This window comes from Montipora foliosa, chromosome 3, assembly GCF_036669935.1.
Source record: "Montipora foliosa isolate CH-2021 chromosome 3, ASM3666993v2, whole genome shotgun sequence".
NCBI classification, from domain to species: domain Eukaryota; kingdom Metazoa; phylum Cnidaria; class Anthozoa; order Scleractinia; family Acroporidae; genus Montipora; species Montipora foliosa.
The window spans coordinates 68,518,491-68,535,990 of NC_090871.1; the positions used below are offsets into that span (position 1 = coordinate 68,518,491).

Below are 17,500 nucleotides of genomic sequence, written 5' to 3' on the forward strand. Positions count from 1 at the left end.
ACCAAATGCACATTTAACCCCTTGGGTGATCAGTTTTCAATGCATAATAAAGAAAAAAACTAAAATAGAACGAATAAGTATGGATGAATTCTTACCTTTTTCACGGTAGATTCCTCATCTAACCGTCCCAGTCTAATGTCGTGTACTATCTTAAAGTCCCTAAATTTGGTGATTTCATGTCGCTAGGAAACCTCAGCAATAGGGACCTTAAGATTTACGACGGCGACTTCATGGAAAGCGTCACCTCAAAATATCACAAAATAATTATCTCCTTCACTTCTTACAATTTGGGCGGAGTATCCTAAAAAAATAAATTGGTACGAGCAATTAAAAATTGAAAATAGAGAATAACAAATTCTCTGTTGCATGCTGAAGTTGCCATCAAAACCTCAAATTTGGTAACTTCACGTCGTCCTTATGCACAGTACCGCAAGACTTCGTCCTAAAATCCGTCCCGCACATGCAGCACGATAATTTATGTTCTTTTAACCAGTGATATCATTGTTTTGCGCTGTTGTTGTCACCGTCGCCGTCGTAAAATCTTAAGCTCCCTATTGACGACGGGAACGGCAACGAGCACGTCATCTCAAGACATAAATTCTCTTTATTGTAATCACTTCGCGATCATTCCAAGCGTTTTAACATGGCAATGGTGTGAAACCGACATGAGTCACGCTTAATTTAGGGAAGAAAATGAAAATTTGTCTTCAAGTGCTCGCGTCGTTCATAAAGCCTCAAATTCGGCTATTTCACGTCGTTTTTTTGCTGACGACCGCAAAGAAAGGGACAAGAGTGGAAACGCACGTGCAGAGCGTGCAAGCTATTGTTTTTGCCCACTAAATATGCAAATTTGTGACGTTCTCGTTGCCGTCGCCGTTTTCGTTGTTAAAGATCCCTGTTGTTGTTAAGAGCACCGCAAAAATATGCGCAAAAATGCGTGCTGCACAATTATGTTTCCTCTTTTAACCGACGCCGTTTTTGTTGACGACCGTGTCTTAGATCTTAAAGTGCTCATTTACAGGGAGAGAAATCTTAAGGGAGATATGTGCTGGCGAATAGAAGTTACGATGAATTGTTGTTGCCAAGAAATATCATATTTAAATGCGTGAGTTGAAGTGCGTGACATGACAGGCTAGGGTTGGGGGTGACTCGCGTCAATGTATTGTATCCCCATCTATTGTTTTGAGGTTAGGTATTTGTGACCTTGCTACCACGCGGTTATTAGGGAGTTTAAGAAACCACGACGGCTACTGCGACGAAAAAGTCACTTCAAAATATACGTTTGAGCTATTATAAGTATTTCGGGATTATTCCATCTTGTTTATATTATACAATATGGGTGAAGTGTCCTATAACTGGATTGGTACCGACGGCTTTGACGTAAAGAGTGAGACTGAAGGATTCACCGTAGTTTGTCCACGTTGTCGTCAAAACCTTAAATTTGGTCATTTCACGTAATAATTTTGACGAGTACGGGAGAGAATTGTTCAAAATTGCGTGCCGTACGTGCAGCACGATCATTTTGGTTCTTTTAACCAATAATATTTCTGCTTTTTGGAGTTTTCGTTGCCGTAGCCATCGTCGTTTCTTAATTAAACTCCCTATCCTTTCGAGAGCACACACCGTGTAAAAATCTTACTTTTATCCCTCCTCCTCCCGTTGCCCTGTCCTCTTTTCTTCTTTTATTGTAAGTAATATGATATATAAATATATTATGTTATGTTCTTGCGCGAGGCACTTTACTCTCATGGTACCTCTCTCCACCCAGGCGCATAAATGGGTACCGGCGAATTTAATATTGGGGGTAGCAATGCGATGGACTAGCATCCCATCCAGGAGGTGGTGGGGAGGAGAAATATTCCTAGTAGCAGACTTTACCGTTTTTACCTTTTCCAGTTTCATAAGGACCTCGAGTAAGGACGGCAATGATAGCTACGATAACGTTGTCTAAGAATATATTTTCAAGTTATTGTAATAATTTCCCATTTATCCCAATTCGCTCGGCATGGGAAGCGTGTATCAACATTCCAGAGATAAAATAGGTGAGGAAGGCAGTGTGGATATTTATAGAGAAAAATTAAAATTTATGGTCATGCGCTCACGTTTTCCCCATCATCTCAAATGTGGTCAATTCACGTCTTTGTCAGAGCGAGAACGGCATAAAAATATACACAATAGGGAGGTTTAGCAATGACAACGGCGACGGCAACGAGAACGTCACTAAACAATAGCTTTGCACGCCCTGCACGTGCGTTTTTCATTTTTGTCCATTTATTTGCCGTCGTTAGCAAAGCAACAACGTAAAATAACCAAGTTTGAAGTGTTATGGAGAACTTTAGCACTTGGAGATAAATTTTCATTTTTCTCCCCTAAATTAAGTGCCGCTAATACCGGTTTCATTCCTGAGGCACTGCCACACCTTTCTCACATTAAAAAAGCTTCGGACAGTTGCGAAGTGATCGCAATAACGTGAGTTGATGTTTTTACAAGACGTTCTCGTTGTCGTTCCTGTCGTCGTTGCTAAAGCTCCCTAATACTAGTGTAAAACGCACGTGCAGGGCGTGCAGGGGACAAGTGATATCAAAACCTATACGTTTCCATAGTATTTAACGCTGGTTAGTGCTAACCATGCTTCGAACAACCCTAGCCAGAGCTTTTGTTTTTGTTCGTTGGTCCTATTGTTTCATAGAGTTTTCGTAGCCGGCGTCGTCTCCCTAACATCAAACTTCACCAACAGCCCCCGACGCTGATAAACAACTTGACAACAGTGGGGAAGATTTCTATTTAAAAGTAATTCTTCCTGATGTTTTCAAGCACTGGGGCAAAATAGTTCCTTGTTTGGACAGCTTGACACATCAATTGGAGCTTAACCAAGGACGAAGACGACGGCGACGACAACGCGGATCTAAAAGTATTATTTCCCGTTATTGTAAGAATTTCGCGATTACTAGTTTGGCATTGAAAGTGTGTATTAAAACTAGAAAACCAGAATTAAAATTGTTATAAACGGTGTGGCTGTTTGGAGACAAAATTTGAAAATTCCTCGTTACTGGCTGGCGTTCTCCAATTACCCTTACATCAGGTTGTAGGCAGGACGAGAACAGCGCAGCTAAAAATGTACCAAAATGTAAAAAGCACCTGCAAGAGACAAACTTTGAAAATTCCTTCGTCAGTTTCTGGCGTCCTCCAAATACCCATAATTCTAGTTTAATGTGCTACGTTCGGTCATCACAAAAGAATCTTCAGATTACAAGAGTGGAGACCTATACCGGTGTAACGGCTTACGATCGAGAATAGAGCGCTTTCTAAAGAGCACCGTACTTCTGCAAATACTTCCCTACAAGAGAATTAACCACAGGCGCACGCAAACAAGCCTAAAGCAGTCCTCGGAGTAACATAACAGACCATCGGCATCGCATACCACTATAAACAATTAACAATAAAGCGTTTTCACGTGACGTCACGGTGGCCATGTTGGTGTTCCAAAACAAAGAAACGGTGGCCATGTTGGTGTTTCAGACTAATCCTCGGGGAATTGATTTCTATTTTTATGCAAATAGTTTCTTTTGTTTCATTAAATTAGCATCCATTTTAATTACGTCAGTGAAAACGCTCTATAACAAGTAACACAGTCTTTTAAGTTTAGGCCACTTTCAAAAGTACCATAATACTCTTTGTTTGCCTTCCAAAATTTTGCATAAGCACTGTTCCCATTTTCTCTTAGGACCACCCTAAGTCCCAAGAAAAGCAGGAAACCATGCCATAATTATGCAAATTTAATCTTGGAGGGAAAACAAAGAGTATAATGGTATTTTTAGTGGCCTATCAAACCATATCCTCTGAACTCACAATAGTGCCTCTCTTTTCGTTCTCAATTTGCAATAGATGGTTTGCAACAAATCTCTAAAGATAGATAATAATAATGTAATGTACAATTGCTACTAGACGAACAGAAGAAGCTGATGAGAGATTTTTGTTTTCGTGCACCAACATGGCGGAGATAACCACCCATGGAAATCTTTATAATAATCTAACATTTTCTAAACAGATTTTTCTTCCTGTTTATTCAGTTCTCAGTCTTACATAATTATTTGCATCTGCGTAGATCTGCGGGAAACAGACTGGGCCGAGGAAATCGGTGATTTTGAAGAAGAGCATTTTAGCGGAACAGAACCCTTGAAGAGATACAGTTGCAGCAATAGGTGTGGTGTGGACGAGAGAAACGCTTCGGATATTCCGAAGAACGGCACGGAATCATTACGATGTTTCTGCGATAAATTTTGTGACGAATATGGCGACTGCTGCTTTGATTTCAACAAATTGTAAGTAAAAAGTTATAAGCGACTGTCTATATAACCTGTGTAATCTAGTAACCTATATGATCTATTAGCGGATCATGGATTTCTTCAATATTTCAGCGTGGATTATGGATTTTGTTTGTTTTGAAGTGCGGATCGCGGATATTAACTTGGTGGTCGGTTTCAATTTTATTTTCTGCCTGACCTTACAACTAGATTAGATTTTATAGCGGTTATCAGTAACTAGCGCTCCTCAACGACATTTTTTCATATTCGAAAATGAAATTTAGGTGGACGTCAATCAAATGTTCCCATGAAAAATTCATGGAGTACCGTCATGGAAACATTTCGAAAAAAGGTCTTTCAGGGGTGCGTCTAACTGATAACCGCTGTAACACATCTTTGACCTTCAATGCAATCGGACTTCAGAAAACTCTCGGACCCCGGGATTTCGGCTTCCGGCCAGACAATGCTGACGATGAGGTGACTGAATATGACAGTAGATCTGATGAGGAGGAGACGGAAAGTGACGTTTCAGAACTCGATAGAGGGTCCACGTTCTTGTTAGGAACGACTACTGACGAGACTTGGGCGCCGGATAAACAGTAGGCTAATTTTATGATAGGTATTTTTTTTAACGTCAGTTAAGTTACTGAATTTTCTTTTGTGCTCACTTCTCTAATAGTGCTGCGGACTCGGATTTTTGTAAAAATATCTGCAGATTGGCGGATTTTGCGAAAAATTAGCACCGAGCGTCGGATTTGCTGACCCCTATTCACCCCATCCTTCAAGGTCATGAGCTTCTGAATCTATGTAACCTGAATAATATAATCTATAGACGGAGCTTTGCATCGGAATCGCTATATAATATATAATTATCTTGTATATAAGCTATATAATCTATAGAACATTGCACCCACATCGCAGAGGTCCTGTGTTCGAAACCTGTTGAAGCCACTTGAATTGTTCAGGTGTCGAAAAGAGACAATTGCTTAAATTGTTCAGCGAAGTGCGAGGATCACTTCAAACTTACTTTTCTTTTTATAACAACAAGGCTGAACACAAATGTTCAGAAATTTTGACATTTTTTGTGTGTTATTGTCTTCGGTGAGCATTAATTTATGCACATGAAAATACCTTTCATACAGTCAAATTTTCACTGTAGGTTGAGAGCCCTGGTTTGACTAGCCGAAACTGTACAAAACAATTCACAATTATTCAACGGTGTATCGGCTCTTGCTTCTATATTCTCCTATTTATAAAGGTAATTGAACTGAGTGGAGTGCAATTTGGTCTGAAATCATACGTGTAATTTCAAAATCGAACGAGCGCGCAGCGCGAGTTCGATTTCAGACCAAGATTGCTTACTAGCCTCTAACGCAGACTTTCTTAGGAATTCGTCACGCGTTCCTCTCTCACGAGCGTCTGCTGAAACGAGCCACACATTCCTTTCCCTTTGTTAAGAAACTGTCATCTGGAAATCACGTGCGGGTTAGAGAGACGGATCCGTTTCAAAATATTCCCCAGAAACATTAATTTTGTTTCCTCGGTGGGTCGTGCATTTGCACTCTCGCGAGCCAAAATGTGAGTGCTTAGCAAAGGGTATGGTGTCGTTTCATCAGTGTTTCATCTACTAGTAAGATTGAAAGCGCCGTGGAAATATATAAATACGAACACAAATATTTAGTACTGCGAGCGTATTTGCATTGCACGAGAACCATTACCTTCAAGCGCAATGATATTAACGCAACTAAGACAGTAGCGAAAAGAAAGCTTGAAAAAAATGCATTACATTTAAGCTTGAAAATTTCAGGCTGCTTTTGCCGATGACCGTCTCTAAAAATTGATTTAATGTTGTTGTGTTGTGAACCGATCGTTCGTACTCAGTGTTTCTTCAATTTGAAAAATAAAGCAAACCTTAATCGATTTGAAAAATAAAGCAAACTTTAAAGCCTCATTTACACTAGCAAGTTTTCCTTGACAAGCCCACTTGTCAAGGAAAACTTGCCGACTGTAAACACTTGCAAGTTTTCCTTGACAAGTTTTTCCTTGACAAGTTTTCCTTGGTAGTGTAAATGGAAAATAGGACAAGTTTTTCCTTGACAAGTGTGCTTGTTCAAAAACTAGCATGCTAGTTTTTGAAGAAGGACACTTGTCAAGGAAACACTTGTCATATTTTTCCATTTACACTGCCAAGAAAAAGTTGACAAGGAAAACTTGTCAAGGAAAACTTGCTAGTGTAAGTGGGGCTTAAATCAGTTCAACCGAAGGACTACAAGAATGGGGTTACTCAGACGAAATGACTCCACTGATTTGTGAGAAATAGCGCTAGAGAAATGTACATGTAAATACTATATCAATCACAAATAAATTTGAATCGCTCGGGAGGTTTAAACCATACAAATTCTACTGGAGGTTAACTACCAATAGAGTAAATTTCAGTAGAGGGTTAGGGTTAGGGTTGGCGAGTGGGCTTTCACTTAGGGTTGCAAATCGCTTTGCCGATGGTTCGAGTAGAATACCCGCTAACGGGTTAAAAGTCTTTTTTTCATAAAACTGCGAATAAATTTCAGCATTTTCTTGAGTAGAGTGATCAGGGGGGAAAAGCATTTTTTCCCGGTGCACGGCGTCAGGTGTTTTCGTCATAACCATTTACCCGTGGGCAAATTGTATGCTTCTGTTATGCTATAATTAAACTTTAATGGAGTGGTTATTTTCACTATCGTTATCGTTATCATTTACAGGTGCAGAAAACGAGTCAACCCTCGAGGAAACCCACTAAGCCAACATGAAATCTGCCGCCCAGTCGTAAACCAAGACGTTAGAAAATATCTTGGTTTTGCAGTGTGGAGCACATGTCCAAGGAACTGGACAGATGAAAATGTGAGCCGTAATTGTCAAAATGAAGATGGAAGCGATGTGTTAAATGATTGGCCCGTGTTTGATCGTGACAGGCGCATTACTTACAGAAACGTTTTTTGTGCAAGGTGCAATGGCGCAGTGAATACAACCTACTGGAAACTCGAGGCGGATTGTAGTGAATGGTTTAACACAACGGTGTTCAATTTTAACACAACGGTGTTCAATCTTAGTGATTTAATGCGCTTCGCGCATTCCAACTGTTCAGTAAAAATCAGAGAAACTTGGGTGCAATACATGAAGCAATGCATCCCTCGTTTTCAAGACTGCTCGGGGATTGGTCGGGAGAAAAATGGATCGTACTGCCAATCACAGTGCCTGGGATATGCTTTTCCTGTTAATTCCGTGAGCCGGAACAACACGATAATAAGATTTCGAAATCTGCAATGCGCATTGTGTAACGGATTTAAGCCAAGCTCTTTGAAGATTAATTTACCCCCAAAACCACCTTCTGATGGGTTCCCTTTACCGTCCCTGACTATCCTGTTTGATTTTACTTCCTCCTTCGAGAACAGGGTTACAGTCAAAGCTTTGGAACAAAATATAAGCCATGTTTGGTACTGTGCTTCTGACGAGGTGTACGACCCATACATTGGAAACTGTAAAAGCATTGTCAGCTTACAACGATCACACGTTTTCCAGAATGAACAAACATTACCCGTTGATTTCATGTCAAACGAAACAAGATTGTTGTTAAATTTGAACTGCACTTTCGTAGCTTTCAACCAAAGCGATTATGAACAACGACCTAATGGTACGGTCTACATTAAACCTCACCACATGATATACGGGAAAACGAGGTATAAAATTTGTGGTAATATTTTGCTACTTTGCGTCAACTTTTCAAGAAATGTGACGGTGATAACCGTAGAGCGAACAACAGGCTACCTCACTAAAACGATACCAACCTCTCTCCAAATAATGACTTCAGCTGGCTGCATTACGTCAATGGCATCCCTTCTTCTCATGCTGGCAAAATATACTCTATTTTCTGAACTGCGCAACTTGCCTGGAAGGATTATCATCAACTTGTCGCTATCTTTGCTGCTGTATCAAGGCGTCTTTCTCGCAGCAATGAAGACTTCCAGTCATGAGAATTGCGAGGTCATTGCTATTTTTCTTCATTACTTTGTCTTATGCTCTTTCACGTGGATGAATGCCATGGCATATGATGTCCACAAGACACTTACTTCCTCAGGTAAGTTCAAGAATACGTTTACGTTGGGGGGGGGGGGGGGGAGGGGTGCTCTCAAAAGGGTATACTTAAATCTCTGATCATATTGCTCCCTCATCATCAAAAAACAGAAGATTCCAGCCGGCCAAAAACACTAATGTCCAGAACTCAATGCACGTAATTAGATGCGCGTCTGATTTTGATTTTCCAACACAAAGTGTGCATTTTTAAAGTCTTGGTTTGGGTAAAAATGCAGATGTTTATCTTTACTCTGAGGACTGGAGTTTGGGGGACAATTTGTGGTTTTGATTTTTCTGTATTCCCAACGTGAGCGATGCGGAGGTTGCAGGGAATTGCAACTGGACATATCGTGACGCTTATCAAAATCGCCGTGCATCTAATTGCGTGAAAACACGGTTAAGTTGAAGTTGCGCAGGAGAGCAAGGGGACACATCGTGACGCTGATCAAAATCAAAAAATAGGCGGCATTGGATTCTTGCGTCAACAATCTTACACCAACTGATTGATTTTACAGAGCTGTCCATGACTTAGAACTCTCTTGTAGAGTTTGAAACTTTTGAGTGCCATTGTTAAATCTTTTTTTTTTTTTTTTAATACCTAGACGGCGGACCTGGACCGAATCGTCAAGGAAACCACAACAAACGCTTAGTGGGATACTGTTTGTACGGATGGGGAGTTCCTGCTCTTCTTGTGTCTTTCTTTGTGATCATTGACCAAGTTCTCATTAAAGGATTCATAGGATACGGTAGGTCTACTGTCTCAACATGAATTCAAAACGACTCTATCACGGCAGTGCAGTTCATTGTGAGAACTTTTATCAGTTACTCGCCCATACTCGCTATGCAATTTACGTAACCCCCCCCGCCCCCACCAAAAAAGGAAAAAAAAAAAAAAAAAACTTTTAACAACACAAATCAAAGCTTCGTGACCAAAACAGTCGGTAATTTAAATTACAAGCAACAGATATAAACTTTGAAAAGCTGTTAAGCTGAACAGTTTGCAACAACCCCATGTGCAATCTACTCAACGAAGTGACAAAAAACGTGCAAAATAGTTAAAGCTCCCGCCAAAACGTTTCTTTTGTCCGCCATCTTGTTTGTTGTGCTTAGTGGACCACTCAGAAAGACAGCCATCCCGCTTGGTTGAATTTCGTTTAAAGGCGGGTAACCCTCCTATACGTATAACTCGGTCAGCCGGGGCACACTCCTTTCATGTAAAGAGGCTGTTAATCTTCTTCAAGCTTGACCATCCTTGCCTCCTTTAATTTGTATCTGCTGTTTTATCATTTCAAACTTTTCTTCAATGTTTAAAGAAGTTCTTTTTACGTTACTCTTGATTTGGTTGCCAGTTCCCAGTGGCTGAATTTGTCTAAATGACGTGACGGAGCCCCTTTAAAGTGCTACTGTGACCAAAAAAGCAATTTTTATTTTTCTTTGGATTTCAAAACTATTTTTACAAAACTCGCTAAGTGACGCAAGTTTTAAGACTTGATTTTAAAAAAAGGATATATCTTTATTTTAACTGGAATTTTCCTATTTAATGGTCCGCCATTACTAACTTTAAAATCTCGAGAGCGCTGGATTGAGGAGAAAATGACGTTAACAACTCGATAGTTCAAGAATGCAATGCGTGTGTACGCGGCTAAAGTAATGTGCAACACGGAAATTTTGCGCTTTCAGACTTTTAAGCTCGTGTTTTGTGTATATAGTAGGCTGCATTTACACGCTGAAAGTTTAAGCTAGTGAGTCAATGACGTCACTTTACCTTAGATCCAAAGCTCTGAGATTCAATCGGTTAGTTTGGAACGTGAGTAATGGCGGACCGTGGAATCCAAAACTTCACTCAAAGTAAACAGCCTCTGGATAAAAATCAAAGCTCAAAATCTTGCCAGTCAAGCATTAAGCAATCACACTTTCAAAATATGAAGGAAAAAAAAGAAGTGCTTTTTTTAAAAATTTTATCATAGTAGGACTAAAAATCGCAGTAATGGTAAAAGCGATATTCACTGTTTATAAACAATTCTTTTGATATTTGAATTTTGCCAACCACATAACAAAAGAACCTTTGTTTCGACAACCAATAGATCTCTGGTTGGCACATTAATGACAATAGGTGACGTAACAGTGAGTATCGCTCTTCCTAAAAACTCTGCTTCCCATGCTTTTGTTTCTTGACAGAAAGGCCACTACTTCATCTGGAGTTATAAATGTCTCCACCGTCAAATATACTTCAATTTATCTCTGATTCAACCTTGTATTGTCTTCTTTACCGGTATATCGAATTGCGGTTCTCTTGACTCTAAAGGAGAACATAATTTCATAACCCAGAAGTCTCGTTCTGCAAATCAGTTTACGGTATTCTTTTTGTAGAACGGCTACTGCTAGGTTTTAGGGAGATTAAGATCTACGACCGCAACGTCCACGAATACGTCACCTCAAAATATGACTTTGCACTATCGTAAGTGTCTCGCGGTTTGACCATCTCGTTCGCATCGTACAATATGGGCGAAGTATCCTAAAAATAAATTGGTACGAGCAGTTTCAGAGAAAAAAGAGAATAAAAGTTTCACATTTGGACGGTTGCGTTGTCATCAAAACCTCAACTTTGGTGATTACTTTTCCTCTTTTAATAACCAATGACAATGTTGTTTTGTGGCGTTCAAATGAACGAAAACAATAGATTTTTTCTCATTTGCATTAGATTCGGCGCATGTAAAATGCGACGTTTAAAACGGGTCTAAGTCCCTTCTTGCGGGAACAAAACATAGCGGCATTGTGTTCCGCTCACGATTTTGCATTTAGCACATGCAATACCTTGTGCGGCTACTTCATTGGTTGCGGACCAATCAGGAAAGTCGCACTCACTAGGCCCAATCTGATTGGGCCTTACTTGGAGGGACATGGACTCTAAAAGTTAGACAATGACGTAAGCAAGAGATCTCTTACATAAACTGATTGGCCAAGGCCAAATGAGAGAGATCGATACTCGCTCTGGGTTACCAACTGCTGACGAGAATGATGAACGCTCTCGTCACCAATACCTTGAGCAACAGCATGAAAAAATAAATAAATAAATAAATAATAATAATAATAATAATAATAATAATAATCAAAGCTTGACCGGAACAACTGCGATGATGATTCGTGTATAGAGTCTTATGCCTTATTGTTATTTTTCATCCTTTGATTAACAGGAGACGGAGAGGCATACTGTTTCATATCCAAACCCAAAGCTGTTCTTTATTTCTTTGTTGCGCCAGTTGCATTGATAATGCTCTTTAATGCATTTGCCTTAGTGCATACCGTGTTGCACATTGTAAAGACAAGGAAGGTAAGGCTAAGCTATTACATACGGATTTATCAGATTTTTGTATGACATTGGAATCGATGTACTCACTAAATAGTTACTCTCTGAGGGCTTCAATTCAGGATGGCACATTCGCCAAATGAGTGAACATCGGTCCTCGCTTCGATTACTGAGGGATGATCGCTGCCTAACTACACATCAACGGGTCTTATCCTACAAGGCTGTAACCAACAGACGGACAGCTGAGTGCCTCATTGATAACTATAAGACGGGAATGCTTAGCCACATGTTAATAATTAGCAATCAATTAACTGTCTGACTGCTGAAAGGCCAACTGATTTTCGGAATGCAGTTCATCAGTGAATAACAAATGAACTACATGCTATACTATCCGGAAGCTTTTGTTTCGGACTGCAAAAGAATAAGGGCTAGCTCTAATAGTTACAAAAATAAGAGGATTACTGAAACATTCACAAATTTCATTTTAAAAAAAATCACAATTTTGCATGCAGAGGAATTCGCGTAATATAAGGGTTAAAACTCTTCCTTGATTCGTAACCAACAGCAAACTAGCTAAAATTACTACATTGTCAATGACCATTTCGTCTCATTTCCAGAGAACACCTAAAGTAACCAATCAGAGGAATAGCACCGAAGTAGCCTTGATTGGCGTTAAAATGGCGTCAGTCATGGGAGTGACATGGATTCTTGGAATCGCTGCAAACGTTCAGACCTTGTCATTTCTGTGGTACCCGTATGTTGTTCTGAACAGCCTTCAAGGTATTGTGCTCTTTCTTCGTTTCATTTCCTTCATTGTTTGTACCTTTTTTGCTTATCCTGACATGTCACAGTTATAACATCAGCCTACAATAGGGTTTTGGGTGAGGACGCGCGCAGCTCTTACAATGGCTCTCGCTGAAGGGAAATATTTGTTTATATTTTTTTCCCTCATTAGCATAAGCCCATCGTTTTCTAACCCATTAGCCAAAAAACTAGTACTGACTATTGAAAGTGCATTGCATAATAAGCTATTCCTCAAAATCTTTGTGCGCAATTGACCAGATAATTTCTGAGTGAGTAATTCCGCTTCGAAAGTTCGGAATTCTTCAAAGAATGTATGCGCTCAAATTTAACTAAGTTTAACTCGTTCTTTTACCTTTTGAAGTCAACTTGTGAATAGCATGATGCTTTCTGTCAGCAAACACGTATGTAAATGAGACAAAATGTAAAGAATGACATCAGCAAAGATTTGCCTATTGGTTTATGAAACAATGGGGCACATGCTGGTTTAAATATTAAAGATCTGACTGGCATCTATAATTTCTTAAGCTGGCTTTTCCTATTAAGTGAGGTGATCCTGAGGGCTGGAGCATATAAGATGAGACGTTCATTGATTGTTATGCCAAAGGGAGAAAACAAGGCTGTGAAAAGATTTAGGGTCGGATACACTTGTGCATACTCTCCCTCTTGTTCCCATGCACCCCCTAAATGACGGCAGTTCTGTGAATTGTGTCAGGGAAGAGAACACGAAGTGATTTTGAAAAGTCTGAAATTAACTTCCCCTCTTTATCAAGACGGATGAAAGATAGAGCATGAAAGTTGTGGGGCTCGTTGATTGTTAAGCCGAAGGGAGAAAGCATGCAAAGCTACGAGGAGCCCCCTGATTTCCTCCACCTAAATAACCGTCGTTCCCTAACGGCAGTATATAAAGAAAAGACAAAGCAATTTTATAATCTAGCTATATTTGAGGATCTTTCAGCTTGCAAGATTGTCTTTTTTAACATAAGCGAACCAAGTCAACTGTCATCATTTCTTGACTGTCCAAGGCTCCGTTTTATATGCTTCTAATTAACTAAAACCTTTTCTTTATAATCACCAGTCCGGTAGTTAACTTGCTATTTATTGTATAAACACCAATGAAATACCAAGAGAGCTTTCGCGCGAAAACATGATATCTTCAAACGTGAAGAGATCGCTGTTTCTATGGTTACATACAAAAATCGCGCCTTTCGTGAAATGATTTAGTATTTCATTGGTGCTTATATAATAAATAGAATATTACATGGCCTCTTGGAGATTCGAAATTTCTCTTCCATTGTTGAAAAATATTTCACTCGTTTTCTGCGCCCACTCGTAAAATATTTTTCAACACTCCAAGAGAAATTTTGTATCTCCGCGCGGCCATGTAATATCCTCTATTTGTTACATCATATTAAGTTTTGGACCTCCCTCAATATATCGTCAATCCAACACCTTTTCTTTGTATCATATGGTCACCAGTGTGCATGCTAAAAGGATACTCCTTTCGGGGCACGACTTGATCTTACTGAAAATTTCTATCTTTGCTTTATTATAACACGAGCCGTTCTGTCCAAGCTTTAAAAGTGTCATGATCATCATCGTAAGTCAACAACCAGTGCTTAAACCGCGAAGCGTAGCACAGATTGGTTATCCTTCAAAGATTTCGAGCAAAAAATAATCTAACCTCGCTTGCCAGACCAATCGCAGCTTCAGTAAAATATTAAGGTTGCTACATACCACCCCAAAGTTTTAAACGGTGGGCTCAGGCCAACTGCCTTGTCTGAGGTTTAGGACTGGCCATCCCGCTTTGTGGTAGACAGTCGGCTCAAATGACCTTACACTTGAAGTGCGCATACAGAATTCTACTGTTAAATCAAAGAGGTTAAGGTTTTCAAGTAGTAAACATTCAAGTGTAACAGTTCTTGGCATTTCGTTCGTCCACTGTAATTAGTGGTTTTATTTGTTCGTTGTTCACAGGTCTGTTCATCTTCCTATCGTTTGCTGTAAGTAGGAGGTCCCTGGAGCTATATAGAGCCAAAATAGCCATCTTAAGGAATCGGTGGTCCCCGAATGCAGCGAAGAATACAGTGACGGACAAAGGACAAGATCGTGGACACTCCATCCGGAAAAACCTGGAGTCCTGACGTTCAAGACTGCGAGGAGGCACCTCTGTAAAAGCGAGACTTAATACATTTGCCATGCCATATCATACAAAAATCTTTATTTAACAAAGAAAAACACAGTGATGGTACAGTTCAGTTTTCTAGTTTATTCCTTTGAGAAGAACCAGAAATTGATTAAATCAGTCAAATTGAATTCCAGGGAAATTAAGGAGTGTCTTTAATCCTAATAGACTGTTTTCACTCACGTGTTTTTCCACCGAAACAAAAGAAAAGGTTTGCATGATAACGGAGCTCAATTCCCGGAGGATTAGTTGGGGACGCCAACATGGCCGCAGTGACGTCACGTGAAAACACCCTATAAGCAAAACAGGGCGATAAAATAATGACAACTATAAATCAATTTCTATCCTGCCAGTAATAGGAACGAGGGAGTTTAAAGAAATCACAACGGTTACGGCAACGCCATAAGAAAGGAAAAATATTCGTGCAGCGCCTGCACAACTTAATAATTTAGCTCTTAAGTTTGTGGTAGTCTTCATAACAACGTGAAATCGTAAAAAAATGAGGTTTTATAGGGAGCCCCCTCTCTTACTACGGACTAATTATAAGCTTAAACAGAAGGAAATTATTTTAACGAACAAACTTGTTCGAAAGTTGTTTTTAAAACAGTATTATTCGAAATTTAAATTCTTCACAAGTACTTGACAATTTTTTATTGCATATAACTCGTGAACTTTGCGGTTGGGAATCCTTCTGCGATAGAAGGCCAGACTGCTAACATCTTGACTTCGCGAACGGGACTTTGAGCGCGATGCTCAACGAGTTTGCTGGAATTCGAAAAGTATCTGATGAGTCTCTTGGCCGAGACGAAACGCCGCGTCATACCAGCCAGGAAATTTAAATTCTTCACAAGTACTTGACAATTTTTTATTTATATAGAGAAAAGTGAATTTTAAAATCGTTTATTTTCACCTTCAAATTTCGTGGGTGCAGTCATCTTGAATGATTGTGAAGTGTTACGGTTGCCCCTTTGTTCTGACACAAAGAGGTTTTGTCTAATAACAATAGGGCAACAGTAACAAGTCACATTATTCAAGATGGCGGCCCCCAAGAAATTTGGAAACAAAAAAACTCGATTCTAAGACTTATTTCTTTTTGATACAAACACTTTCTTTAAACATACTTTAGACTGACTTGACTGTAACAGTTTTTTCCTGTGATTTCTTCCTCACCAATAATTGTAACTTCAGATCTATAATCCTTTTACTTGAAATTGCTTTTCAGGATAAGACTAATTAATTATGACCTCGAAACATTGACTAAAATACAGCAACATCCTGCTGACAACCTGGTAAATGTTATAACTTTTGCGGGGGTTGAACATTTTATGCCAGAAGAAAAAAAAGTTAGTTTAAGGAACGATGTCATCGAAAAACATCCTGATTTCCAACTATCCCCGCACTGGTCTTTCTTAACCAACGTAAAACTGAAAAGGTTTGCGTTTTATTAGAATAACCACATAACGCCTAAGGACAAACCCTTATATTATCAGTTTTCAAATTATCGGTGTTTGACAGTTTAGAAAAAAAATCAGCTTTGAAAAATGTAAAAAAAAAAAAAAGAAAAAAAAAAAAAAGAGGACACAGTTCTGGTTTGAGTGAGTGTCTGTGTTCATGCGTTCAGAAAATGTCGCGTCTCCTTCGCTCATCTCCCTAAGAGCCATTCAGAAAGAAAAAGCTTTGGAAAACTAAAGAAGAGGATATGTACTGAGAAAAAAAATCGAGATCCATTAAATTAACGAAAGGATCGCACCGGGTTATAGTGCATGGTATGTGAGTAGACGTGTTAGGAAAACATAAAAATTTAAGGTTTTGTGCTTTTTCAGCATACTACATCAACTCTGCTCTGACTTTGCAGGGAGCCATGACAAAGTCCAAACAAAATCCATGACAAAAAAAGAAAAATCATACTCGTCAATAAGTGTTGCTATTCTTCACAGCAGAAGCTCATGACCCTTAAGCTTTTAACTCTGGTTCAGAGCTGGGGTTTTTTGAGTATAAAAATTCCCCTCTTTAGATGTAACGTAGCTCACGCATTTTCCCGCGCGTGCAGCCTCGACCTTATTTTTGTCCATATTTGGGCATAAAACTGGTGTCGTAAAATTCCCAGCTTTGTTCCAAGGAAACGAGTTGCAAGTTACAACCTTCATGTTCTTCTGTACACAGCTATTTAGTCGGCGGAAACAAACACCTTACCCCAAAATGGCCGCCATCTTAGTATTCTTTTGTTTCCTTGTAAATTGGCCCTTTAGGCCTCGCTTTCAAGCGTAAAATTTAAAAGAAAAGGGCCAATTTGCAAACAAACAAAATAATATTAATTCCATGCATTGGAATAAGGTGTATAGATCGTATAACGAACTTCAAGCCTTGTGACTGCCCATCACTTTTTTTTTAATTTGGGCTCGTTTCATATCTTTAAATATTTGATTTTAATTAGGAAATATTTAATGTAAAGTATATTCATCTCTTGAGGTCTGAAGACAACGACCTTACATTAAAAATAAAGACCCTTTTGCTTCGGTAGTTTTATTTTATATCTTGAGTTCCCACTTCTTAATTTATAGGACCATGTGTTCACGGTTAATTCACGCGAAGTAATGACCTTGCCTTATTAATATTTTCATTCCCTGATTTGGTCTTCTTCTTTAAATTTGTACCTCCCATCCACGAAGGAAAGCTCTACATAACATCGACCTGGTAAGCCATACATGCCGCTCACAAAGTGGAACTTTTAATAATTAACTCTCTCTCTTTTTTTTTTTCCTTTAATTTTCTTTATACCCGTTACAGGATCCGTTC

General features: G+C 39.3%; 1 protein-coding gene across 6 annotated transcripts in view; it reads left to right on the plus strand.

The window, feature by feature from the left end:
* The window catches only part of LOC137998095 (uncharacterized), an 84,744-nt gene extending 67,533 nt beyond the window's left edge, over positions 1-17,211 (plus strand). For 5 of the 6 annotated variants that reach the window (XM_068844509.1, XM_068844508.1, XM_068844510.1 and 2 more), the window contains 5 exons: positions 7,043-8,415; positions 9,014-9,157; positions 11,606-11,742; positions 12,336-12,498; positions 14,497-17,211. In XM_068844509.1, coding sequence (XP_068700610.1) covers positions 7,043-8,415; positions 9,014-9,157; positions 11,606-11,742; positions 12,336-12,498; positions 14,497-14,663 — 1,984 coding nt within the window. In that variant the 3' untranslated portion in view covers positions 14,664-17,211. Of the gene's footprint in view, positions 1-4,105; positions 4,323-7,042; positions 8,416-9,013; positions 9,158-11,605; positions 11,743-12,335; positions 12,499-14,496 lie in introns of all 6 variants that reach the window. The other variant, XM_068844513.1, reaches the window with a different exon arrangement.
* The last annotated feature ends 289 nt before the right edge of the window (positions 17,212-17,500 follow it).